The 27,139-nt window shown below is 42.1% G+C and overlaps 1 protein-coding gene across 1 annotated transcript; it reads right to left on the bottom strand.

Moving 5' to 3' along the window:
* Positions 1-25,854, bottom strand: fam83c (family with sequence similarity 83 member C). Its single transcript, XM_028576275.1, has 5 exons — positions 24,777-25,854; positions 17,190-17,357; positions 11,811-11,935; positions 2,127-2,357; positions 1-1,020 (listed from the first exon to the last, which is right to left on the bottom strand). The coding sequence occupies exons 1-5, from the start codon at positions 25,284-25,286 to the stop codon at positions 219-221; spliced, it is 1,836 nt and encodes a 611-aa protein (XP_028432076.1). The 5' UTR covers positions 25,287-25,854; the 3' UTR covers positions 1-218.
* Positions 25,855-27,139: the final 1,285 nt, after the last annotated feature.

Here is a 27,139-nt window from a genome sequence, read left to right as displayed (position 1 = left end):
TAATAATAAGAGCCTGTCAGCGGCAAAAACAGCACTTTTAGTGGACGCAAACTGACGGTGCGCAATTGCCCATTAACGTTACATTGCAGCTTGTTTCTCGCTTAATACAGCACCAAAGATTGTCAAAAGTTGTTTGACAATCTTAGACACAAAAACATAGGAAGATAGGGTCCAGGTTGAAAAACAACCCAAAACAAAGATAACCTTTAAACACCCATTTAGTTTCCGATGAAATCCCCCTCAACTGGAACTGAATTGGGCTTGAGCTCGAAGCGGCTGTAGATCTGCCGGTTCTTCAGCTTGTTGTATTGGTTCACCATGTCCAGCTTGCTGTGGCCCAGCGTCATTCGCTTCTGGTCGTGCCGGTTCATCACTACGCCTGGGGACATCGGCGGCGGCGGGCTCTGCTGGCTCTCCGGCTCGTTTGGCGAGAGGTCCGGTCCCCCCCAGGGCGGGTTGCCGAGAGGGGACGGCGGCCTCCGGAAGTTGTACGTCTCTTTGCTGGACTGCGGCAGGAAGATATCGGAGAATTTGTTGAAGAACTGGTTGGGGGGAGTCCTCTGTTTGGGGATGAGTTTGCCCTCGTTGCCCGGGGAAGGCGTCTGTGTCTTTAGATTTGACACGGGGGTGCCGGCGCCGTGGAATATGCCCGATTTGTGCTCGTACAACCCTAACCCCTGCAACTTGGAGGTGGCGCCGCCTACATTTGCCCGAATGGCGTCCGCTGGGTTGTGCTTGTTCCACTCGACGCCCATTGGCTGACTGTAGGCCGGCGGCAGGCGCTCCATCCCTGGGCTGTGATTGGCTCCACCGTTAGCGGAGGCTCGCGGCCCCGGAGGTGTCAGGGTTCCGCCTCTCCTCTCGGGGCTAAGGCGAGGGTTGCTGTTGGGCTTGGTGTCGTGAGTCTGAGTGACCTTGTAGACCGTGTTAGACGTCATCCCAGGCGCCGCCTTCACGCTGGACACGCTGTTACTTGATTGGCTGCTGGAGTTTTCAGAGCACACCCGGTCCATCTGCCGGCTGGAGGAAAAGGGAGACTAAAGATTAGCACGTATTTTTTTTAAATCAAATACAATCTATTAGTCTACAGATTTTATATTGTATAAGAACCATAGACTGTAACAATAATGGACGAAGCTTCAGAGTCTGAAAAGTGAAGCAAACGCTGAAGCTCCTTAAAGCTGTGTTCTCTCTAATTTCCAGCAGGGGGCAACTCCACTGGCTCCAAAAAGAAGTCTGTTTCTATGAGAAAATGAGCCAACTTCTCACTTGATTTATTACCTCAGTAAATATTTTCATAATGAGTTTAAGTTCTCAATCGCTAGTTTAAAGTCTTCAACACAGCATGATGTTCATTTAGTAAATTATGCTCCCATTTATTTTAAAATAGACAATAGATAAAGTTTTAGGACCGGTCAATCAAGACAGAGGCTTAGCAATGCTAATGCTTTTGGCTGTGTTTTCACTTCACTTTGCGCCATTCATATGCGTGTACGGCAGTACAGAAAATCGGATAACTTTCCCTTAAAAGATGCACTATGGGTTCTTGCATGGTTTCAGCGCAATTTCATTTTTGTCTCAAATCGTGGGCATTTCTCCTTGATCTGCTAGCTGCCTGCCCCCCCTGAATAAACTTTGAAAAAGGCCGGTCTCGGGAGACAACACAGGGGTCAGAAACGTCAAACAAACACTAGGGGCACAGGCTGTGCACCAAAATACAACAAACCACGTTCCAGCCAATCACCGACAAGATGGTTGGGGGATGGGGTGGGGGTTAGTGACAGTTAGTCAGTTAGGCATGACAGTTATGGAAACATGGGGGGCAGGGGCGGCGAGCTTGCTCGGTTTTGTTTGGTATTTACTTGCAACGTCAACAGAAGTGACGTCATACAGGAACTCATAGTGCACCTTTAAGTTACCAGCTAACGCTAGCTGTGGCTAGATAGCTTGGTTTGCTGAACAAGACCTTTTTAGGCGATCAAACAGTTGGCTTCACTTTTCAGGCCCGGAAGTTGCTGCTTGCTTAGGACAAATAAACAAATCTTGAATGTAGCATGCCTCTCAAGACTGACTGTGCGTCAAACAAACACAAAACCCTTCTTAAAAACCAGCCTTCAGCTTCGTACCTGTCGGGGAGTAAGTCCAGCCCCATGACTGGGCCGAGCCCCATGCCGGGGGCCATCATGGCCTGGTATGACGGGTAGTAGGGCATCCCCTCCTCCTCCGCGTTGAAGAAGCAGTCGATGATCTGTGAGTCGGCGTACAGACAGCGGAACTCCCTGTCGAAGCTGTCGGTGATGCGGCCGGTGAAATGCATCACCATGTTGCTGTGCACCTGAGCCGACAGCCAGGTGAAGCTAGAGAAGGAGACACAACGGCATTTTAAAGGTTACAATCTCGAAAGCTCATTGGTGTAGTCTACGTGATACGCAGAAAGCGCCAGGATTTCCATCTACCCACTTAAAAATGCCCAATGACACGCAACATACTTTCCATTATATTTTGAATTGTCATCTGCGTTTTTCTTCTTCACATAGGCTAAATAAAAAGGTATTTCCACCATAAATTGGTGAATAAAAGTTATCCGAATACAGGAAATGAAGTCGTTGATGCTCAAAACTTCCCTCTGGAAGGACACCCAGACCCCCCACTATGATATGGCCCCCTCCACCAAAGGCAGATTCTGGCCAATATATATAGTACAGTATACCCACTACAATACATTACACCACTGCAAAAGCTATGTTCGAAATCGGTCCCTGTCACATAAACAGTGCACTATATTGTGTTTTCGCCATTTTGTAGAGATGTCTGAATTCTCCGCGGTTAATTTCATTCACTATATAGTCCACTATAAAATACCCACAATGCACTGCTAATTTGAGTGTACATACTATTTACACTACATTTTACTCTTGTATACCACAATGCAATGCGGTTGCGTTTTCCCGGAGGAGAAGAAGAAGCAGAACACACACACACAAATAACCGGTGCATCCACTGACGCAACAGTGTTTTCAATGTAGTGTCTGAAATCTCGTTTGGTCGTACCCTCTATGGTTCACTCCTTAAAAAGGTCCAATGTGTGGGACTTTCTGCCATCTAGCGTTGAGATCATATGCAGTCACGCAGTTCAAAGTACACATTACAGCTACGGTAACCTTCACACTTCAAAAAGTTTTTTTTTTGGGTGAAGAAGAAGACTCCTGTTCCTGAAATTTGGATTTTGAATACGCGTGGTCCATGTTTCCTTCTTCAAACTTGCCGGGGCCGGTAAGCTACGATACCCATTAGCAGCATTAGCAGCACCTGGGAGTTTATCATGTGACAGAGAAAACGCCAAAGGCGGAGCAGTATGTCCTGTATGTCTCTTACCGGCTAATATATTTCAAGATGGAGCATGAATATGAGCATGAAAATTTCAAGTCAAAAGGAATACTTGGAATCGATGATGGAGGTAAATATTCATGAAAAAGGACAAGTTTGTGAACTGGCAACACAGATTTTGATAAACAACTAAAAACGTTACACACTGGACCTTTAATAAACACTATATAGGGAATCGTAAGTGGGAATGGTTTCAAACACAGCTAAATACCTCCGTTTCGTTCTCTTCTGCAGTAATTGCAGGTGTGTTTTTAGATCTTACGTTCTTTAGGGCATGAGCACCAACAATGTTGGTCAGCGAAGGCCCTAAGAAAATTGATAGAATTCCTACTATTCCACCAAATGAATTGCATTTTTGAGGGGCTAAACGTGCTCGGAAAGTTATGAAACTTTGGACACGTATCACAACTGGCGTCAATTTACATCTGACACGGTCCCAGGCTTGGGTTCGGCAAATTGGCTCGATAGCACCCCCTACTGAATTTCAAAGAAGTAGATGTATGAAATTTGGTGGGCATATGTATCATGACCATACTTACAAAAAAGCTTCTTGGAGCCACACCCTAAACTAGGGTTGCACAATATTGACAGAATGTGATATTGCGATATCAATATTAATTTTGATATTTTTAAACCTATGTAAAATTACAAAAGTTATGGGAAAACGCATCAAAATAGATTAATAACAAATACAACACAAGTGTTATTTCCACTAACAGTCATATTGGACTGGTCCAACATGAATAAATACATAAGGACCATGTCTAAAGAACAGGACACGTTTTACTGGTTGGACAGTATAAAATATAGAAATTAAAGAGAAAAAGACAACTTTTCTTTCTCTTCTCCGATTCGTTCCGTTTTGTTATCTCTATCCATTTCTTCTCTTAACTGTTACTCAGTCGAAATTGCACACACGTGGTACGCTCCATAGGGTGTGTCACGTAGTGGCCGCATGCGCTGACGCGCACTAACATGTGCATGTGGCACGGTAACCACGTAACTGGCCAATGAAACATCATTACAGCGTTTCAAGCGGGCTCTAAATCAAACACAACTAAGCCACACAGCCAACGGATGGGATGCAGCGCTCCACAAAATAAACTTATTACATACTTTCAATATAATATTGCGCAACATGATATTGCGATAACAATATTGATTCGATATATCGTGCAACCCTACCCTAAACCCAACAGGAAGTCAGCAAAGCATTGTGCTAGCGTCTGTTCATCGCACTTAAATTGTTTTTGTAGTTTCAATATCTAGTCATTGCTTTTTTCTTTGAGACCGGAAAGAAGTTGACTTATCGGTCAATTTGACTTGATTATTCATACTTTATGCTTTTTTCATGCTGAATGATTTATTTCCAAGAAAAGTACACATCTCTAGTAAACACAAGATTCAAAGTTTAGCTTTTGCATGATTCTTTGTGCAGAAAGAAAAAAAAAAAAAAAAGTGTGTGAATGTTAGTCGACTAAGAATTTCTTTAGTGGAGGACAGCCCTAGAAAAAACTGGTTGCCTTTTTTGGCAGACCAGAGGCTCAATCAAGAGCTGCAACTATAACAATTATTTCCTGGATGAATGGATGAGTTATTTGGTCTCCAAAATGTCAGAAAATGGTGGAAAAAAAATGTGGATCAGTGTTTCCCAAAAAGCCCAAGAGGACGTCCTCAAATGTCTTGCTTTGTCCACAACTCAAAGATATTCAGTTTACTGTCTCAGAGGAGAGAAGAAACTAGAACACTATTCACAATTAACAAGCTGGAATTGGAGACGTTTTACTTTTATTTCATAGAAGAATGTGTGCAGCATTGTGCGTTTCTAAAAGTGTGCAGTTGGCAAATAAAACTAGAAATTATGCAACACAAAATGTGACACTACACTTGGAAACTATCAGCTGTCTTTGTGTAAATTCTCTCCGTCCACCTACCAGCTGATAAACCTGCGGATCAGCCCAAACTACATCCTGGGCGATGATGATGATGAGTCACCGCTGTGACTCAACTCATCAGCTTATCAGCCAGCAACAACATAACATGTTCATGAACCGCGGAGACGCCTGACTGAGCAGCAGACATAAAGCCTCCGTGGCAGAACAGAAGACACAGAATGAGAGGAGCAACGTCTTATCCAGCAGGCCTGAGACACGGGGAATAAAACCCAAATGACCAATTAAAAAAAAAAATATATTTGATATTTAGAATAACCGACAGGATCTGTAGAGGATGCCTGGAGCCCCAGGTTATAGACGGAGCTTTTTTTAAAAGAACATTTTGGACATTTAAGGCATTTTATTAGCAGCTAAACAGTCTGCAGCAGTTTGAGTAACACATTAGTGTTTACAGGACAGGATTTTATAACTGGAAAGTTATCACGACGGTTGAAGTATGGCGTTCAAATGGAGCTACTTACATTTAGACAACCAAGCATGTCTTTATCGCTAAGCCTGCATTCACACAGCGCAGGTCTGCCCATTCATTTTTAAAACGCATTTAGGCTCCAGTTGAAGAATTCAACTTTTGGGGAAACGCAACCGGGCGTCACGCTGCGGTGGCCAACTATGTCAGCGTGGATCAGACTTGTCTAGGGAGGAGTCGCAGTGTTCAAACTGCAAGTGTGCTCAGTAAACTTTGTCTTTTGTGATTAAGTTAACTTCTTATTTGTGCTCATATTATGCTCATGTTCAGGTTCATAATTGTATTTAGAGGTTGTACCAGGATAGGTTTCCGTGGTTTAATTTTCAGAAAACACCATATTTTTGTTGTACTGCGCATTGCTGCAGCTCCTCTTTTCACCCTGTGTGTTGAGCTCTCTGTTTTAGCTACAGAGTGAGACATCACACTTCTGTTCCATCTTTGTTGGGAGTCGCACATGCTCAGTAGCTAGGTAAGGACTACTAGCCAGTCAGAAGCAGAGTATGAGGGCATGCCCTGACAGTACCTAGGTAAGGACTACTAGCCAGTCAGAAGCAGAGTATGAGGGCGTGCCCTGACAGTACCTAGGTAAGGACTACTAGCCAGTCAGAAGCAGTATGAGGGCGTGCTACGCTAGCAGCTAAGCGAGCATTATAACGTGTGTTCCAAAGTGACCCACGTTTGATTCTGAAGTAAAGGCTGGACTACAATAGAGCTGTTTGGAGCAGTTGGTGAACAGTGTTTTCTGTTGGAGATGGTAAGTCCCTTTGGGGGGGCGGACAGTGGAGGGAAGGTTGAGTCAACTAAAAACAGCTCAGTGGAACACAACAAAGCGTTTCCCTTTTTTAAAATTGTAGACGGGCTGATCTCAAAGTCTACGTCGGCCGTCAGACGGTGCCTCTAAACGCAGCTCTTTCCATTTATTTTGAATGGAGGGGGTAGTGAGTTTAGGCGGCAGGCGGGAGATGGAAAAAGTTGAGCCAGATTTAACTTTTGGAGAAACGCAACCTATGACACGCTGCAGTGGCCAATCATGTGAGCGTGGATATTTGTTGTGGTTTAAGGCGGTGTGAGAGTCCCGTACAGGAAACATCACTGCCTCTATCTCTGCCACAAGAAGGTTTTAAAAACATCAAACACAAGCTGTGAACTACCTGGGAGTTTGTGGAACAGCTGACTGTTTCCTCTGTCTGTTTTCTTTTAAGATTATTTTTTGGCCATTTTAGGCCCTTATGTGACAGGACAGCTGAAGTCATGAAAGCGGAGATAGATGGGGAATGACATGCAGCAAAGGGCCGCACGGTCGGAGTCAAACCTGTGGCCGCTCCGTCGAGGAGTAAACTTCTAAATATGGGCGCATGCTCTACCAGGTGAGCTACCTGGGCACCCGACTCCATCTCTTTTCTTTCTCTCTCCGGGAAATAAAGCTGCCTTGGGTGCGTTCGGAAACGTCGAGATCCATAAACGATCGGACGGAAAACAGTAACTCTGAAATATAAAGTCTACTGCAATTATCCTGCAAATGTGCTTCCGTTGATCCGGACTTCATCTCCCCAAAGTTGAATCCGTTCCAACTTTTCGCCACAAGCCGCTGCATTCTTCCAGCTCCCCCTCACGGCCCCCCAACCACCGCAGCCAAATCACCAAACCCTGATTCAAAATATACGGAAAGACCTGCGATTTTGCCGCAGTGGGTGTGAACGCAGCCTAAATGCAAATCCCAAATGTAATTAAAACACACATTGGTTTCTTTAATTTCTTTGATTTCTCCTACAATCGTCTATAAATATATAACCAAGGTTCACAGGATCAGAAAATATCAACTTGTTCAGTATCAAAAAGATCTAAGAATATCTGAGGGATCATGCCTAGAAATCACTGACTACCTCTGATCACAATGCACTTTATTAATGCACCTCAACAATGCATTATATGATCGCACTGCATTCTGTCTCTACTATTATGTGATCAATGGACTGTGATATCTCAGAATGCACTTTATTTGCTAATGCACTTTAATAATGTACTAACATGATCATACTGCATTCTGTGTTTTATGTCTTTTCTAAGCTATAAAAAGGAAAAGCACTTTTAATGATTGCACTACTGGTTAAATGTAAAACTGCATTTTGTTGTACTGGCTGTTCTTGTGCAATGCAGGCTGTGCAATTAATCTAAATTTAAATCGTGATTATGATTTTGGCTCCCATTGATCACAAAAACAGAATAATCGAGAAAAACAATTATTTCGCTCATTACGTTTTACAAGTATACGCTTATTTTAAGTTTAAATAGGAAAAAGTATTAAGGCAAATTTCACAGTTGTATGTGATTTTTTTTTTTACTGTTGATTTATTTAACTTTTTACACTGTTTTTTAAGTTCAATAATTGCTTTCCAGAAGTCAACGAGTAATTGGGTTAAATAATCGTGATTATATTTTTTTCCCATCATCGAGCAGCCCTTGTGCAATGACAATAAAGTTGAATCTAATCTAAAATGACAGATATTAACCCAGAGAATAAGAACTGGTTCATCATCATACACAGTAACTACAGTTCCTCATCTCAGGCCTGTTTGCAGCGCTCGCGCTAATGTCTCCCAGAGAGCGTCTCCACTCGGCACGTGATGTCCACGGGGCTTTTAATAATCTCCGCAGATATGTTCCACGTGCAGTGCATGTTTTTTTTTTTTTAGAACCAGGCAGTTAAACAGTATACGTCTGTTTACTGAGAAGGCGTGCTGCGCCGGGGGACGCCGAGCGTGCTTCACAGCAGCCAGAGAGAAGCTGCAGGACGGCTTTCTGATTTCGTGATAAATCGCTCACGGCTCAGATATGTCGCACACAACTCACCCCAAGTTAAACTCCGGGGAAAATTTCAGAGAAAGATCTGATCTGAGCACGCCTTCACGGTATAAAACCGTCAATCATGAAACAGGTCTGAGATATGAATATGTGTTTGACACTCATAAATCCATTCTCTTTGACACACAAGTCTTAGAAGACGATACGTGGCTCATATTTTAGGTCGAGATAAATCTGCTGTTTCCTGTAACCGTTAAAATCTTGTTACGAATTCATCCAAAAAATGAAATATGTGTGAAAACACACATTTGGAAGATGTTGGGAACCCCCTATTTAGCATAAGTACGCACATTGTAAACACTGAATAAATAAAAGAGCCTTTCATCTGCTAAAAACTACATTATAATGTGTCGCTTTAAGTATAATTATTAATGTACTGAATTGACTATGAAAACTACTTTGTGTATTATCTGCTTCTCTGCTTATTTTGATTTTAATTTCTTTTAAATTTAACTGATTTTCATCAAATTATTTAGATTTTTAGATTTTATTTTGCTGCCTCGTGCAAAGACTTTCTAAAACTCCATTTTTTGATTGAAGTATATTACATAAATGTCTAACAAATATGTATGAGAGATTAAAACATGGGCATATGAATTTGAAAAAGGGTAAAACTGCCATGTGTGTATGTAGGTATTATCTCTCTAAAAATATGCTTTTTCGATGAGATAAAAGCGGTCTTTATCTGATAAATATCAATGAATCAGTTTATTATTTGCTTATCAAACAGCGCTCCCTCCCTCCCCGGGTATCCAAGCGTCAAACCACATCATCACGGCGTTTAATATCCGAGTGGCGTGGGCGTTTGAAGACAGGGCGGGAGGCAGAGGCGTGCTCAGGTGATAAGCGTTAGATATTCGCCTCGAGCGAGCCACCTGGCACCGCTCCCGGCCTCGCCCGTCATTCCACAGCCAGCAGGTTTGATCCTTGCACGACCCGATCCGCTTCCACACACACGCCTTAAAACTAAACACACACTCCGCTGAAGCTATTTGAGGCCAAATCTGAGATAACATATCAGGAGAAAATAATAACAGAAGGAAACAACCTGACGGGACAGAATCTGACAGAACAAGGAAGCAGAGGAAGGGAAGAGGATCAAAGGGCAGAAAGCACCGAGAGGAGAGGGGATCAGAAGGTGACGTGGGTGACACACCTGGGTCAGGTGACCAAAAAAAAAGTATCAATATGAATTCTACAATATTATAAGGGATTTTATGTGTGTGCGTGTCTGTGTGTGTGCGTGCGTGTGCGTGTCTGTGTGTGTGCGTGTCTGTGTTTGCATGTTTGTTTGTGTGTGTGTGTCTGTGTGTGCATGTTTGTTTGTGTGTGTGTGTGTGTGTCTGTGCATGTGAGTGTGTGTGTGCGTGTCTGTGTCTGTGCATGTATGTTTGTGTCTGTGCATGTATGTTTGTGTGTGCGCGTGTGTGTATGCATGTTTGTGTTTGCGTTTGTGCGTGTGTGTGCATGTCTGTGCATGTATGTTTCTGTGTGCGTGTGTGTGGGTGGGTGTGCGCGTGGGTGCGTGCGTGTGGGTGTGCGCGTGTCTGTGCGTGTGTGTGTGTGTGTAAAGGGCAGAGAGCACAGTGGATCAGAAGGTGCAGTTAGTAACATACCTGGGTCAGGTGACAAATAGAATGTGTGAAAATGAACTCTACAATATTATAAAGGGACATTACCAAGAGCTGCAAAAAAGTAAGTAAATTAATTGATTAGTTGTCAACTATGAAATTATTTACTATTCTGACAATCAATTAATCAGTTTGAGTCATTTTGTACAAAAAGAAAAACAGTGAAACTTGTGTGATGTCAGCTTGTCAAATGGGAATATTTTCTAGTTCCTTCTCTCCTCGGTGACAGTACAGTGAATAGCTTGGAGTTGTGGACACCATAAGTCTTGTGTTTTCTCCTTAACTTCTTCAGGACATGAACACGTGTTTCCTGGGTCAAAGTCTTGTGTTTTCTCCTTATCTTCTCCAGGACATGACCACCTGTTTCCTGGGTGAAAGTCTTGTGTTTTCTCCTTAACTTCTTCAGGACATAAACACCTGTTTCCTGGTTGAAAGTCTTGTGTTTTCTCCTTAACTTCTTGCAGTCATTGTGCTGCTGACTGCAATAAATACTAGAACACATACGAATAACAGTGTGTTACTTTTCATGTACGAATGGTCCTTGAGAACAGCCTGCTCTTTTCAATGCACTGTGACACGACGTTGCCAAATTCCCCAGAATTTCACAGCTCGGTTTGCCTCGCAGCTCCATAAAATACAGTGCTTTAACACTGTGGTTTACTTGTCTACTGTCAGAGGGCGTGGAACACAGGTCAAATCGATAGAATAGAAAAAAATGCAAATGTGTGCATGCATGCGTGAGGGCACACTGACAGTGAAGTAGCACCCTCCTTTGCTACAGAACAGGTTAATCCCCCCCCCCACACACACACACTTTTGCACTGACACATTTGCAAACCCCTGATGGCCTCTCTGGGCTCAGCTGGTTTCCTCCTACCCTCCTACCCCCCGCTGAAAGTGCCGGGATGCAAAGTGAAGGTCGAAATGCTAATCGGGAGCCGTCCACAGACTCAGTTGCTGTTGGATTAGACACCCGTTTCTACAACCACACACACCTCCTTACTGATCGTCAGTCTGTCAACTTTTGTTATTCCAGGCTTCTACATTAAACTGCTGCAGCATTATGCATAGGGTAGGCCATTCAGAAAGGTCCATACTGATACTGATGCAGAGACTTCAATACCGGTTCCTAAATGATGATTGATACCGTGTGTGTGTGTGTGTGTGTGTGTGTGTGTGCGCGCATGTGTATTTGTCTGTCTGTGTGTGTGTGTGTGTGTGTGTGTGTTTGTGCATGCACGTGTGTGCCTGTGTGTTTGTGAATGTCTGTGCGTGTGTCTATGCATGTCTGTACGTGTGTGTGTTTGTGCATGTCTGTGTGTATGTGCATGTCTGTGTGTGTGTGTGTGTGTGTGTGTGTGTGCATGTGTATGTCTTTGCATGTCTGTGCATGTGTGTGTGTGTGTCTGTGCGTGTATGTGCATGTCTGGCTCTGTCTGTCTGTCTGTCTCAATTATTTTCGCACAGGACCTGACAAATTGTGTGTGTGTGTGTGTGTGTGTGTCTAACCTGTACGAGCCGGCGATGACCTCTTCACAGTCAATGATCATGAACTTCTCCAGGACCTGACCAGTGAATTTCTTGCCGCTCTTGGTGCAGTACGTGTCCCCGCACATGCTGCGAATACGCATGTTCTGCACACAGACACACACACACATTTCACGGTTAGAAACACAAACGCACAAACATGGAAGCTCACAGAAGAAAACCAGTTTTTCAGTTAGGTATGCTTTTCCGCTTTCTGTGAGCTCATTCAGAGGATCATTGCCTTCACTTCTAGGCTTATAAACTCTTTTAAACTTACGGTTTGTTTAGCTTTATTTGCATTATGACCTGTCATACTTTGTGTTTTATTTGCTTTGTATGTGTGTGCTTATCTAAAGCACCTTGACATTGTCTTTGTGTATGAATTGGGCTATAAAAATAAATTGCCTTACCATTAATCTAACTGACTGTTGTTGCAACCCTAATTACAAAACAGGTGAGAGTTTTGTGAAATGAATTGCTTAAAAAAGGATTTGAAAACGCAAATGAGCTCCACACATAACAAGCTTTAACATGGAAGGATTATTTTGTTGTTAGAAGAAATGAAACTAGTCTTTTTTTTTTCAAGTAGCGAGGTGGGAAGGGAGTGTCCGAACAACAGATGGAAAAATGCTTTTTATATCCTCAACACCAAAAAAAGTTATCTGGAACTTCATTGTTCCTGGTGCAAACATTTGGGTGTTTTGCATGTTTGTTTCCATCCATTCAGTCAGTCAGCATTTGGTTTCATGTCGGTGCACTATTACAATCCACACGCAGAGACTTTTGACTTAATATTTGCATGATGTGGCGGGTGATTCATCACTGTTAACATGTCCTCGGTGAAGAACACATCTGTGGTGTGGCTGATGCTGTGAGAGCAGACCGAGTCACACAGTCCTCAGACACGAGGAGAACACAAACACAAACACAAAAACACACACACACACACACACACACACACACACACAACAGTGTGACATGGGACTTTATAGAGACACTACAGGAGAATGGGAAGGAGATTTGAGGTTTTTAAATATGAAAAAGAGGCATTATCTTGTTAAAAACATGTGCTACTTTGCATACATTTCCAGAACAGAAATGTGAACATTGGATAAAGCCAGGTTTGATGTTGTTGACATATTTCTAGATCTCTTTTTAACACTTCGTAAATCAGAAAACACTGTCGGAAGCAATTTAAAAAAAAAAAAAAATCTATTTCCTCCATGTTTTTCTGAATAAAATGTTACATAAAATCAGGGTGTGAATGATGTCTAAACAAAGCTCTGTGTGAGAAGATCTTCTGCTACGTAGAGAGAGACACACACACACACACACACACACAGATACAAAGAGATACACACACATACAGACAGACAGACACAAAAACACACACACACACACACACACACACATACAGACAGAAACAAAGAGACACACACACAGACACATACAGACACACACACACACACACAAAGAGACACACACACACAAAGAGACACACACTTTGCGGTTCTCTAACAGTCCGGTGTGACTTCTAGACGTTGGGTGTGGAGCCGGCTCTACTGCTGAGGTTGAAAATGTAACACACATGCTTTGGTAGTGAGATATTGGGGGACACTAGAGGGAAAACCAGAACCGGTTCCAGTACCCAACCCAGTCTGGAAAGTCAGATTTGCCACTTCTAACAAAGACCTAGTTTTAACATGTGACTGTAGCTTGGTAAGTTTCTTATCTTCTCTGTTAGCTCTGGCATCTCTCACTCATCTTCAGCCTCAGGTTATTTACCCACGGAATGGAACACAGCTTTACTCTAATATAATAATATACTTCATATATTCAAGGGGTTTTTGTCAGAAGGTGTTCTGGTATTTTGAGCTTTTGTTATCTTATCTTTTTATCTTATTTATGTTCTTATTTCTAGTATAAATTTGTATGTGTGTATGTCCCTGTAACACAATCATTTCCCAGTTTGAGATTAACAAAGTCCATCCATCCATCTATCTATCTATCTATCTATCCATCTATTTATCCATCCATCCACCCACCCATCCATCCATCCATCCATCCATCCATCCATCCATCCATCAGACCTCCCAACCTTAAAAAAACTTTTTTTGGTAGCAACTTACTGATTTATTGTCAAAGTTCTGTTTAATGAACACAGCGGCACGCAAAAAAAAAAAAAAAAAAAACACGTGCCATTACTGCTGTCTTTGATGTCATTTTGGCTGGTTGGGCAGCAGTATAGTGTGTCATTTAGTTCACATTGTTACCAATCACTTCACCTGGTCCTAGGACGTAGTCATTAGTCATAGCCCATTACTTATGATCTCTATAATAACCTTATCCATAATGTTCCTACAGTAGTCTACAGTCTTATAATAGTCTCCAAAATACTGTAATACTTTTATAGTATGCCCCAAAATACTAGACCTATAGTTGCCTTCTATAAGATTACTATAACACTGTTCCAAAATTGGCCTACTATACAATTCCTATCATTATTTTTCGTGATGGTTTGTACAGCCTCGGCTAAAATGAAAAAATCACGTTTAGCAAACAAACACGAACAATAACAGGGTACCCCCAGGATCCTCCAACTTAAATTCAAGGCTTTTTAAGACCTTTTTAATACCATTTGAAATGAAATTCAATGCAAACTTCGTACCCATTCCGACAGAAGTATGAGGGGAAAATGTCAAATCTGTATACATTTTAAACCCTAGAAAATAGGGCTGGGCGATAAAACAATAACGATATGTATCGCGATAGACACATAATCAATATCAATAGAAAATGCGGTCGATAAAACGTTCGATAACTTGTTTTTCTTTATCAGAAGATACCAGAGGTTGTGAATCAAGTTTGGTTGCATGAACAAAGGCCCTCACTCTCTGGCAACCTAGCAACGTGGGGAGTGACACTAACAGCCAATCATGTAACAGTATCATGTTTGGTTGCGCCACATCGCTGTCTCGTGTTCTTCAATAACAGAACCGGCGTGGAGTGGAAAGTGAGTGCCGCAGCGAGCGAGGAAATCGTTGATAAAACAGGAAAAGTCAGTATGGCAGTTTTGGGGATTTTATAACCGTAGTCAGACCAATGTCGTCAGACCAACACTGGTAATACCATAAACTTGTTTTACCACTTTAGCCGCGCTCACACTTTCGAGCACAGCCGTATTCGCCATCAACGTCCAACAACATCTGCAGCTGCAACACGGCACAAACAGCAGACCACCATGGAGAGGTACTCTGCATCAGTACCTTACTAAACACTACAAGCAGCAGACCACCATGGAGAGGTACTCTGCATCAGCACCTTACTAAACACTACAAGCAGCAGACCACCATGGAGAGGTACTCTGCATCAGCGCCTTACTAAACACTACAAGCAGCAGACCGCCATGGAGAGGTACTCTGCATCAGCACCTTACTAAACACTACAAGCAGCAGACCACCATGGAGAGGTACTCTGCATCAGCACCTTACTAAACACTACAAGCAGCAGACCACCATGGAGAGGTACTCTGCATCAGTACCTTACTAAACACTACAAGCAGCAGACCACCATGGAGAGGTACTCTGCATCAGCACCTTACTAAACACTACAAGCAGCAGACCACCATGGAGAGGTACTCTGCATCAGCGCCTTACTAAACACTACAAGCAGCAGACCGCCATGGAGAGGTACTCTGCATCAGCACCTTACTAAACACTACAAGCAGCAGACCACCATGGAGAGGTACTCTGCATCAGCACCTTACTAAACACTACAAGCAGCAGACCACCATGGAGAGGTACTCTGCATCAGCACCTTACTAAACACTACAAGCAGCAGACCACCATGGAGAGGTACTCTGCATCAGCACCTTACTAAACACTACAAGCAGCAGACCACCATGGAGAGGTACTCTGCATCAGCGCCTTACTAAACGCTACAAGCAGCAGACCACCATGGAGAGGTACTCTGCATCAGCGCCTTACTAAACGATACAAAGAAATAACGGAGGCAGACATGCTGGGCACTGTCCAGAAGCCAGGTTACCAACCTAGCACTAAACCTGCAGAAAATAGTTCCTTCTCAGGTTTCTTATATTTAGCTAACACTTTGCACTATTTTATGACACTTTATTAAGCATTTCTTACCTATTCTTTAATTTTGCACCTTAATGTTAAGAGATAATTGTTAAGTGTTCATTGTGATTTTAGACCAGTTTACATTTTAATTATTTGAGTGTTTTCCATGGTTGTGTTGACATTTCTGCTTTTATAACTGAGGGGATTACAATCAGAGCAGGGTTAAGTTTTAAATAAAAATGTTTAAATTTAATATATTTTTCTCCTGGTCCTTTTTAAATAGGTCATAAAAAATATCAATAATTATCGATATCGACCGATATGAAAAACTTATATCATGATACATTTCAACCATATCGCCCAGCCCTACTAGAAAATTAATTATTTACAAGTAGGCTACTTGAATTAAATAAAACATTTTATTTAAATGAAATTATGTCATATCTAATACAATGTATTAGATGTATATTACACTGCATAATAGTCACTTTTACTTTTGGTACTTAAGTATCTTTTGATAATACTTTTGTACAATTACTTAAGGAAGATGTTGAACGCAGGACTTGTAACTGACAAGTAATTTGTAACTCTACAACACTGTTTTTTCTACTTTTACTGAAATAAAATAGATCTGAGGCAGTGTTCCATCTCTAAATCACCAGTCGTGCACAAATACCTGCAGCAGTGTTTCAGAGTTCTGCTACAGTAGCTGATAACCTTTAACGTTACCTGCTAGTCACATGGTCTCTAAACATGAAGTCCTGCACGGATCAACAGATGTTAGAGTCTGGCAGCTGCTCACTGTTTGTTATAAGACATACACCGAGCAGATTAATGCGCTCACAGATCCAATCTTAGCAGATAATAAGCTGTTAGCCTGTTAGCTTGAGCTTTGTCTGAAGGCGCCGAGCGGCCAGCCAGGTTCCGACACACAAGACCTTTGTAACAAAATCTAAAACCGAGACGGCTGCACGTCAACCGTCAACGAGTGAACTCAAAGCAGTCACCTGATTTTCGCATAGTTTAAAAGTGACAAATCGTATCGCCGTATTTTGATGTCAAAATGCATATCTACTACGCAACATGCGTACAGGTGTGCAGGTCTGCATCCATCCATGTCTGTGTATGTATGCACCTTTCACCAAGGCAAATCCCACGTAAGGTAACTACTGTGGCAATAACCTCCTTTCTGATTTCTGATTCTCTGCCCCCGAGGTTTAACTCCGCCTCTGTCCGAGTCCCCCCCAGCTGAAACATTATAGAAATGAGCGTCCGTACTTACACTCATGTGGGAGCTCTGAATATCCAGCGTGGAGCACATCTCCGTGAAGTGCTCAAGGTTTTTCTCGTCCAGCAGGATGTAGACGGGGACTTTGCGCTTGTTGGACGCCTCCATGAGGTCACACAGCAGGTCCACGTCTGTGAACACGTCCATCACCAGGGCGATCACCTGGAGCAGCACGGAGACACAGTAGAGACACAGTAGAGACACGTTAGAGAGACATCAGAGACACGCTACAGAGACATTAGAGACACGTTAGAGAGACATTAGAGACAGTTAGAGAGACATTAGAGACACGTTAGAGACACGCTAGAGAGACATTAGAGACGTTAGAGAGACAAAAGAGAGACACATTGGAGAGACACACTAGAGAGACATTAGAGACATGTTAGAGAGACATTAGAGACACGTTAGAGACACGCTAGAGAGACATTAGAGACATGTTAGAGAGACATTAGAGACGTTAGAGAGACAAAAGAGAGACACATTGGAGAGACACACTAGAGAGACATTAGAGACACATTTTCTTTGTGTAACCGCTATTAATTGCTAACATTAGCTAAGGTCCTAAGGCATATGACTGCTAATTATAGATTTTGTTTAGATATGCCCAATTGTAATTATATCAGTGATTATTGGTCGGTGAATGAGTGTGTGTGTGTGTGTGTGTGTGTGTGTGTGTGTGTGTGTGTCTGTGTTCGTGTGTGTTTGTCTGTGTGTGTGGCTGTGTATGTGTGTCTATCTGTGTTTATGTGTCCGTGTGTGTCTTTCTGTGTTTGTGTGTGTGTCTCTGTGTGTGTCTCTGTGTGAGTGCGGGGTCTCTGTGTGTGTGTGTGTGTGTGTGTGTCTCTCTGTGTTTGAGTTAGGGTTGTGTGTGTCTGTGTGTATGTGTCTCTGTGTGTGTGTGTGTTTGTGTGTTTGGACTTGTTTTACTATATTCCAAAAAATGGGGAATACAGTATACTTGTGGGGTCTCCACAGCCTTGTGGGGACCAAAATGCTGGATCCCACAAGGTAAAAGGGCTGTTTGAGGGTTAAGACTTGGTTTTAGGATTAGGGTTAGAATTACGTTATGGTTAGGGTGAGGGTAAGGGTTAAGTTTAGGCATTTAGTTGTGATGGTTAAAGTTAGGGTAAGGGAATAGCCCCTAGGGATGCATTACGTCAATGACGGGTCCCCACAAAGATAGTGAAACTAACGTGTGTGTGTGCGCGCGAGTTGTTGGCACTTGACCCTTTACATGTTCACAGTTTGAAAAACTGTATTACGATAATAAAGAGGTGTTGTTTACTACATAGGTTGTGTATTTGTGTTACTACATTATCTGGGTCACATGACAGTGACAGATATTCACAACTTGTGGTTTGTAAAAGCACATTGCAAGTTTCAACTGGTCGAGTCGCGACTCTTGGGTCTGAACTGGGCCTCACCGCTGACTGAACATTTTGGGGGTTTGAGGCTGTTGGTTGGAGAGAACATTTTGAGGATGTCAACGATGGACAGAACTGCCTGGCATTTTATAAACTTAACAATTAATCAAAAGTCGGGTCAAATTTAACCCATTTTCAAAAGGTTTCTATATAAGAAATTTGGGTTTCTTTCAACCAAATTGTCAAATTGAATTTGGGTGTTTTATTCAATTTTATAGCATTTGTAAAACAAAAAAAAAAAACACGTTGTAAAAAGTGACAAAAATGTAAGAAAAAGCTTAAAACCTTTTCAAAAAAAACAATAAAACTATAAAAAGAAGTGCAGAAAAAAAAAAACATCGGAAAAAAGTGACAAATAGGTCGCAAAAACACCAAACATTGAAAAAAAAAGTTGCATTGCCAACGGGAAGACAACACAAGGGTTAATTGTTCGGCCCTATGCAGACGATTAGTTTTTTTCTCCAACATGGTTAAAACATACAGTACAGGCCAAAAGTTTGGACACACCTTCTCATTCAATGTGTTTCTTTATTTTCATGACTATTTACATTGTAGAGTCTCACTGAAAGCATCACAACTATGAATGAACACATATGGAATGATGTACTTAACAAAAAAGTGTGAAATAACTGAAAACATGTCTTATATTTTAGATTCTTCAAAGTAGCCACCCTTTGCTTTTTTGATAACTCTGCAAACCCTTGGTGTTCTCTCAATGAGCTTCATGAGGTAGTCACCTGAAATGGTTTTCACTTCTCAGGTGTGCTTTGTCAGGGTTAATTAGTGGAATTATTTTCCTTATTAATAAAAAAAGTAAAGGCTGGCTACTTTGAAGAATCTAATATATAAGACATGTTTTCAGTTATTTCACACTTTTTTGTTAAGTACATAATTCCATATATGTTCATTCATAGTTTTGATGCCTTCAGTGAGAATCTACAATGTAAATAGTCATCAAAATAAAAAGGAAAAGCATTGAATGAGAAGGTGTGTCCAAACGTTTGGCCTGTACTGTATGTTGGTAATTAATACTAATTAATAGTAATTAGTAATTAATACATGAACTGTACCTGAGAACACCTTTTCAAGTGGACTTGGTCACAGAACAACCAACCGTGCCCGGGAACAGTACGTCGTGTTCACACTAAATCAAACGTACTAGACTTTGGGTGCCCGGGGGGCTCAGTTGGTAAAGCATGCACCCGTAATAAGGCGATTATTACTCGACGCAGAGGCCCAGGGTTGAATCTGACCTGCGGCAGGTTTCCTGCAGGTCTCCCCCCTCTCTCTCCCCTTTCATGCCGTCGTGGTGATTAAAAGGCGTAAATGCAAAAAAAAAAAAAAAAAAAAAAAAAAAAAAAAAAAGGCCCAGGTCCCTTACTGCATTATATTTTTTGATTTTAAATTGTCACCTGCCTCCTGAACTTTGTGTTTTCCTTCACATAAAGTTTCCGCCATAAATTGGTGCATAACAAAGTGTTTCCTGATGTAGCCTGTATGTGTCTCTCCCAAAGGCCCATTCTGAGCCAGGTCAAACCCTGGTTTCTTTGTTGCACGGACAAAACGAAGTTTAACATCAACTGTGAGTCTCCTTTACTGCACTGCAGTTGTGACTTAATTCAACAGTACGGATGTCAAAGCTCCCTTTATTGTTCTAATCTAACAAATGGCCCCGAGTGAACTTAAGATAAGTGGGATGAACAAACATCCAGCTCTGTAACAGACGTTTATCAGCTGTATCCACTGACTGGTCAACTGGTGTCCCTTGATCTTAAAACCTGCTGACTCTGCACAAACGTGTCAAAAAGAGTTTGTAACTGCCGTTTCGAGAGACAACAGCTTCTCCAACTTGTTGTATTTCTACATTTTTTCGAATGTTGTGTGCAGGGATGGAACAGGTTTAAATGATTTGGGTACACCCGGTTTCATCATGCATATTAAACTATATCTCGGTTTCTATATAGGGAAGAAGGAAGTGTCTGTGGAGACGTGACTCATGCAGCGTGTGATGGATTGCCTGCCAATAAACCAACGGCTCTTATTCAGCTGTCATGTGCTCAGTTTAGGGATCAGGAGACAGCTCGGAAACATGAGTTATAAAACGCTTATTAACGCTATGTCACATGTCATGAACTATAACGGCCGTATATTACAGAGCTGGCAACTATTGGATGGTCCAAAGTAGGGATTGACCGATGGTTTTTAAAGTGGCCATATTATGTTCATTTTCAGGTTCATAATTAATTTGAGATTGTATCATAATAGGTTTACATGGTTTCATTTTCAAAAAGCACCATATTTTTGTTGTACTGCACATTGCTGCAGCTCCTCTTTTCACCCTGTGTGTTCAGGTCTCTGTTTTAGCTACAGAGTGAGGCATCTCAACTTCTGTAAGATCTTTGTTGTCAGTCGCACATGCTCAGTAGCTAGGTAAGGACTACATGAGCTAGCTAGCTCTTTCTCTAATTTCAAGTTCTATACAATTTATTTTGTAGATTAGGGTGAATTTGTGTTTTGTAGCAGTGTTTTGCCATTGAGAACGAGCTAGCATGCTAGCGCTAGCATGGCAGGATACATTCAGAAACCGTCTCTCACTCAAAACAGCATGGATGGTTATTTTTCAAAGTTTGTATGCGTGTGGAAGCACCAGAGACACAAAATAACACCCCAAATCCCAGAAAAAGTGCTTTTTTGGGGCACTTTAAGGCCGATATTGATTATTAGCAGAACTGAAACCGATAACCGATATTTGGAACCGATATGCATTTAGGTTGCGCCGGAGCGTGCCGCCACGGCAAAATCAACATAGAGGAAACAATGTACAGAGACACAAAATATCTACAAAAGAGACGCAAACTACCACAATAACACACAACAGAGAGATTAGCAAAACAACAACAGAGAGACACAAGATGCCTACAAATAAAACTCCCATGAAGAGACGACTACAGACACACAAAATGACTACAAAAGAGACGAAAACTACCACAATAACACCCAAAACAAACTACAGGGTTCGACATTAAGCATGGCCCTATGGCCCGTGGCCACAAACGTTTACTCTGTGGCCACCAGATATCCCCAGTAGGTGGCCCAACATATGGTGGTCTCTCTTGAAGATGAGACCGGAGAACAAAGCGCCACTTTCAGCTCAAAACAGAAAGACTGAAGTCAGAAAATAGGTTTACAAAGAACTTGAGTTTTCAATTTGAATAAATTATATGTTTTCAATCTGTTGAGGTCTTCTCATTTATAGAAGAGTTTAAGGAAGGCTGCGTTAAAGTGCCCATATTATGAAAAAAGCACTTGTTCTGAGATTTGGGGTGTTATTTTGTGTCTCTGGTGCTTCCACACGCATACAAACTTCGAAAAATAACCATCCATGCTGTTTTGAGTGAGATACGGTTTCTGAATGTGTCCTGCCTTCAGTCTCCGGGTGAGCTGTTCAAAATCTGCACGGCTTTCTACGTTGTTGGCCGAAACGAGGTGGCTAACCGCTAGCGCTAGCATGCTACCTCGTTCTACATGGCAAAACACTGCTACAACACACACAAGTTCACCATAATCTACTAAAGAACTACTTCCATGTCCCTGTTCTGCCTGTATTCCACGCTAAGTGTGAAGTTTGCCTACGTTTAGAAGAAGTCTCCCGGCTAATCCTGCCTTGTAACTGACCTGACTAGCTGATGTGATCCTTACCTAGCTACTGAGCATGTGCGACTCCTAACAAAGATGGAACAGAAGTGCGATGTCTCACTCTGTAGCTAAAACAGAGAGCTGAAGACACACGGTGAAAAGAGGAGCTGCAGCAATGTGCAGTACAACAAAAATATGGTGCTTTTTGAAAATTAAACCATGTAAACCTATTCTGGTACAATCTCACAATACAATTATGAACCTGATAATGAGCACAATATGGGCAATTTAACCTTCCTGTTGTCCTCGGGTCAAATATGACCCGTTTTCCAAATTTTTTTTATATCAGAAATATGGGTTTCTTAACAACCAAATTGCCCCTAAATAACTTGGATGCATGCATGTATGTTGTAGGAACTTATACAACATTCTTCGCAGGTAAAATTAATGATTGCTTTCACTGAATTTTGGGTGTTTTTTTTCAGTTTAAAAACAGCATCCTGACCAAACTTTGACATAAACCAGTCTGTGATTCACTCAACATCGTCTGATCTTACCTATTAGTCAAAATAGTTCATAATTTCCGCTTTACTTAACTCAAAAATGAGGTATAATGTAATTTAAATTAAGTTTATTGACCATCAATAAAAAAAGCGTCGGAAAAAAACGAATGAAATGTCAGAAAAAGTGCCAGAAAAAGTTCATTTTAAATTTTGAACCAGAAGGACAACAAGTTCACGGTGGACAGGAAGACAACATGAGGGTTAAATTGTATTTTCGGTTTTGTTTTTCTATACAAGTTTTACATTTGGGCCACCAAAAATGTAGTCTGGCCACCAAATTTAGAGGCTTGGCGGCCCATGGGGCCAGTGCCTAAAAATATTAGCGGCTATCCCTGAACTACAAAGAAACACAGGATGCAGTCTGGGTGGTTTGCTTATATAAAATCTATAAATGGGGGGGGGAGTGGAGGCCGGTTACATGTGTGTGCCCAGGTGACCGGGTCATAGAGCTGTGGTGATTAGAGAGTGAAACCTGTCCGATCCGTGAACCCAGGTCAGTTGCTAAAAGAGAGGCAGAGCGAGCCGTCGGCCACGTGCTCAGAGATAAGAGCTGATCAAACATGACAGCCGGCGGGAGGACGGCCGCCCCCAGGCTGCTGCTGCTGCTGCTGCTGCATTTGTTTCTAAGCAAACCAGGTGGAAACCCCTGTGGGGGGAGAGGCACGCACTCAGCTGGAACGGAGAAAAACAACCCGACTGACTTTATCCAGGGTGTTTGTCAGGAAACGTGCAAACACTTTTATTTCAAAAGGTTTAACTGCCGGACACACACAGACAAGCACACAGACAAACAAGCGCGCACAGACAAACAAGCGCACACACACACAAAAAGTCAAGCCAAGAGTTCTGTGGTTTTTTGTAGATGAAACCCTCAGATAAAAGACGTAGAATAGGCCTAGGGCTGCAACAAACAATTCATCTTCTGGATTATTTTCTGGATGAATGGATTAGTTGTTTGGTCTCTAAAATGTCTCCAAGATGACGTCCTCAAATGTCTCGTTTTGTCCACAATTCAAAGATATTACGCTTATTGTCCCAGAGGAGAGAAGAAACTACAACATATTCACATTTAACAAGCTGGAATCAGAGAAGTTTGACTGTTTTTTTCATAAGAAATGACAAACTGATTATTCGATTAACAAAATACTTGCCAATTAATTTAAGAGTCAACAACTAATGGATTCATCTTTGCAGCTATACAATTAAGGGCACTGACAATTCTTGTGGGACCTTATGAGTCATGAATATATCTATCTATCTATCTATCTATCTATCTATCTATCTTGCTTTTTCAACATTTTGTCCTTTACAGTTTTTGTTGCTTTTCTTAACATTTGTCGCTATTTTAGATGTTTAAGTTATTTTTTTGAGTCACTACAATAGATTAGACCACACCACTGGTTTCACCGTTTTTGTCTTTTTTGTTAACAACGTTTCTGTCCCTTTTTTCAACGCTACATCCAGTGGTGATTTTAGACCCTTTTTTAAAATTTCATCTCAGCCCCCCTAAAAAAATTTTGCAGTCAATTTTATAGCTTCAAGTGAGTTTGCGAACTTGTCTGTTAGTGACAGAGGACAAACAATTACAGGTTATAAGAAACAGGTTTAATATCCTGTGTCGCTGTCGCCAATGCTATGCACCTGTAACCCAGTCAAGGAGAGTTTTATTTTTATTTAGTTATTGTTTACACCTTACATTAACTATATCATTTCATTTGATTCTGGTAGTCCATAAAGGGACTTTTGTATGTTCAATATTTTGCACGTATCCTCTGTTATAATAATAAATACATATATTCATTGCCAGTGAAATTACTGACTTAGCAGGGGGTGTTAACACTTCTGCAAGGCACTGTATCAACATTCTCATTAGGGCCTGAGCCCCCCTAAAAGTCTGATCCTAGACTCGCCCCTGGGCTACATATTTCAACAGGTTTCTCTCCGACTGTGGTTCTTACCTTCTTGGCTTTGTTCATCAGGGACCTGATGAGGTCTTTGATGTTGTGAGACTTGTCCCTCTGAAAGTAGATCTGCGTTTCCGACGGCCCGTACCTCGACTTGGACTCCGGCCAGCCGAGCTCCAGCATCGGCGGCTCCTCGTCGGACATCATCGGGAAGTAAGTCCCGGATGTGAGCTCGGAAACGGCGTCCGCGTCCCCGAAGTCCCGGTCGTTGGAACCGGAGCCGTTGCTCTCGGATTCGAACGTTTTGGCCGCGTGCTGGGTGACGTAGCGGATCTCCAGCGGGGACAGAAAGTTGAGTTCCCGCTCCTCGGTGAGGACTCGGCGGTACTCCTGCTCCCCGTGCTCCAGCAGCGCATCGGTCGCCAGCCGCGCAGCCTCGTTGTGGCTCAGCTCCAGCGAGGAGACCTGCCGCCACGGGTTCTTCACCTCCTCCAGCCGGGAGGCGAGCTTCCCCAGCGGCTTCCTGCCGGACGGCGCCGGCCGCAGCCCCTCCGAGTTGTTCATGGTTCAGGGGGATTTATTAGGTTTTTATAAAAAACCCTAACAGCCCTCTCATGCGTTATGTAATATACTAAATAACCCAAACTATTTCCTACTGTAGCCTAAAGGTTTTGTAAAAACATTACTGCAAAGAATAAGGAGACATTTAGCCATATATGTTATAGGCTACAAACAGGGCTGGTTTAACATTGGAGTTCAATATTGCAACTCCACGTAAACAACACGAACGGCTGCACCGCTGTGACACTTAATCACACTAAAGCCTTAAATACATGTTTTAAAGCTCTAAAAGTCCCATTAACTCACCGCCGAGGCTCACACGCATCTCTAAAGTCCTTTTCAGTGATATTTTAATTTGTTTCTTGTCGTCCGGGGTTACAATCTCGGTAATAATCCAAATGTTTGGCAGCAGTTTCCCCTCCGAGGCGTTGAAATGAAATGGTCCTCGCTTCTCTAATTCCCTGTCAGGCCGGACAGGATGTTCAGACAGAGGCTCTGTCCTCACAATGTGTGTGTCTGTGTGTGTAAGGTGTGTGTTCTCTGCTCACCTGTTGCTAGCCTACCTGTCCTGTCATTGGTCTCCAGCGACGGGCTCCTCCCTCCCCCCCTCCTACTTTAATCTCTCCGTTGTCAAAGCCAACCAGTTCACAACAGTTAAGCTACTTCTGGTTAGACATTTCAAAATAAAGTCCCATTAAAAAGAACGCACACTTGTTTGGATGTAATTTCTACAGTCGATAGTCTGGATCAGTGGTATATATATATATATATATATATATATATATATATATATATATATATACTGATCTGATCTATATATATATATATATATATATATATATATATATATATATATATATATATATATATATATATATATATATGTTGTTGTGTGTCATTGGGATTGTTTTTTTTTTATATATATCATTTTTTGGGGGCTTTTCCCTTTAATATATAGTGACAGTGACAGTGGATAGACAGAAATAGGGGAGAGAGATGGGGGATGCCCATGTAGGACTCAGCCTACATGAGGCGAACACTATTACTGGGTGAGCTAGAGGCCGCCCCCTCATTGGGCATTTTTAAGTGGGTATATGGAAATCCTGGTGCTTCAGTGGGTGTACTGTGTATACCTGCGTATCACATAGAATACACCGCTGGTCTGGATAAACGGAAGTACATTTTGCACCTTCCGCTCTCTGTGTGTCGCCGTTCTCAAACTCCCTTCTCTTCGGGAAACGACAACAAACTTTCAAAAATGTCAAGTTTTAAAGAAAATTTTGATTTATAAGGAATATGTTTACAGCATTTCCTCTCTAACTGGGACGTTGTGGGACCAATTGGTGGGATTGCTGTGGAAAAAGTACACATGGAGGGGAGCGTGCCTATGTCCCCACAGCCCTATGTTCACACATTTCTAAGATATTTTTTCAAAATTAGGCCCACCTTTCTTTTTTCATAAATTTGTATCGAATTTTATCTCCCTTTCTCCCAATTTTGGAGCCAATTACACCCAACCTATTATCCATTAACCTATCATTAACCTATTATCCCTAACCCTAACCCCCCTAACCCTAACTCTAATTTTAAGAAAAATCTTAGAAATGTGGGAACATAGGGCTAACCCCCACACGGAGATACACTAGTAAGAGCCAATGAGGTTTAACCATGTATCAGCTAATTTAAATAGCTCACGTTACTGTATTGTGTTAACTTAATTTAGTATTGTATGTACCGTTTCTTTTGCGGGGTGCAAATGTTCCACCAAAACAAGTTCCTTCCTGAGACTATTTAGCAGAGCCACTGTCGCTGTGTCCGGAGCTTAGCACCGCCCACGACGATTGTGATTGGTTTAG

The sequence above is a fragment of the Perca flavescens genome, chromosome 4, assembly GCF_004354835.1.
Source record: "Perca flavescens isolate YP-PL-M2 chromosome 4, PFLA_1.0, whole genome shotgun sequence".
Classification (NCBI taxonomy): domain Eukaryota; kingdom Metazoa; phylum Chordata; class Actinopteri; order Perciformes; family Percidae; genus Perca; species Perca flavescens.
Note: the sequence above shows the minus strand (reverse complement) of the source record. Positions and strands in the feature narration are given on the sequence as shown.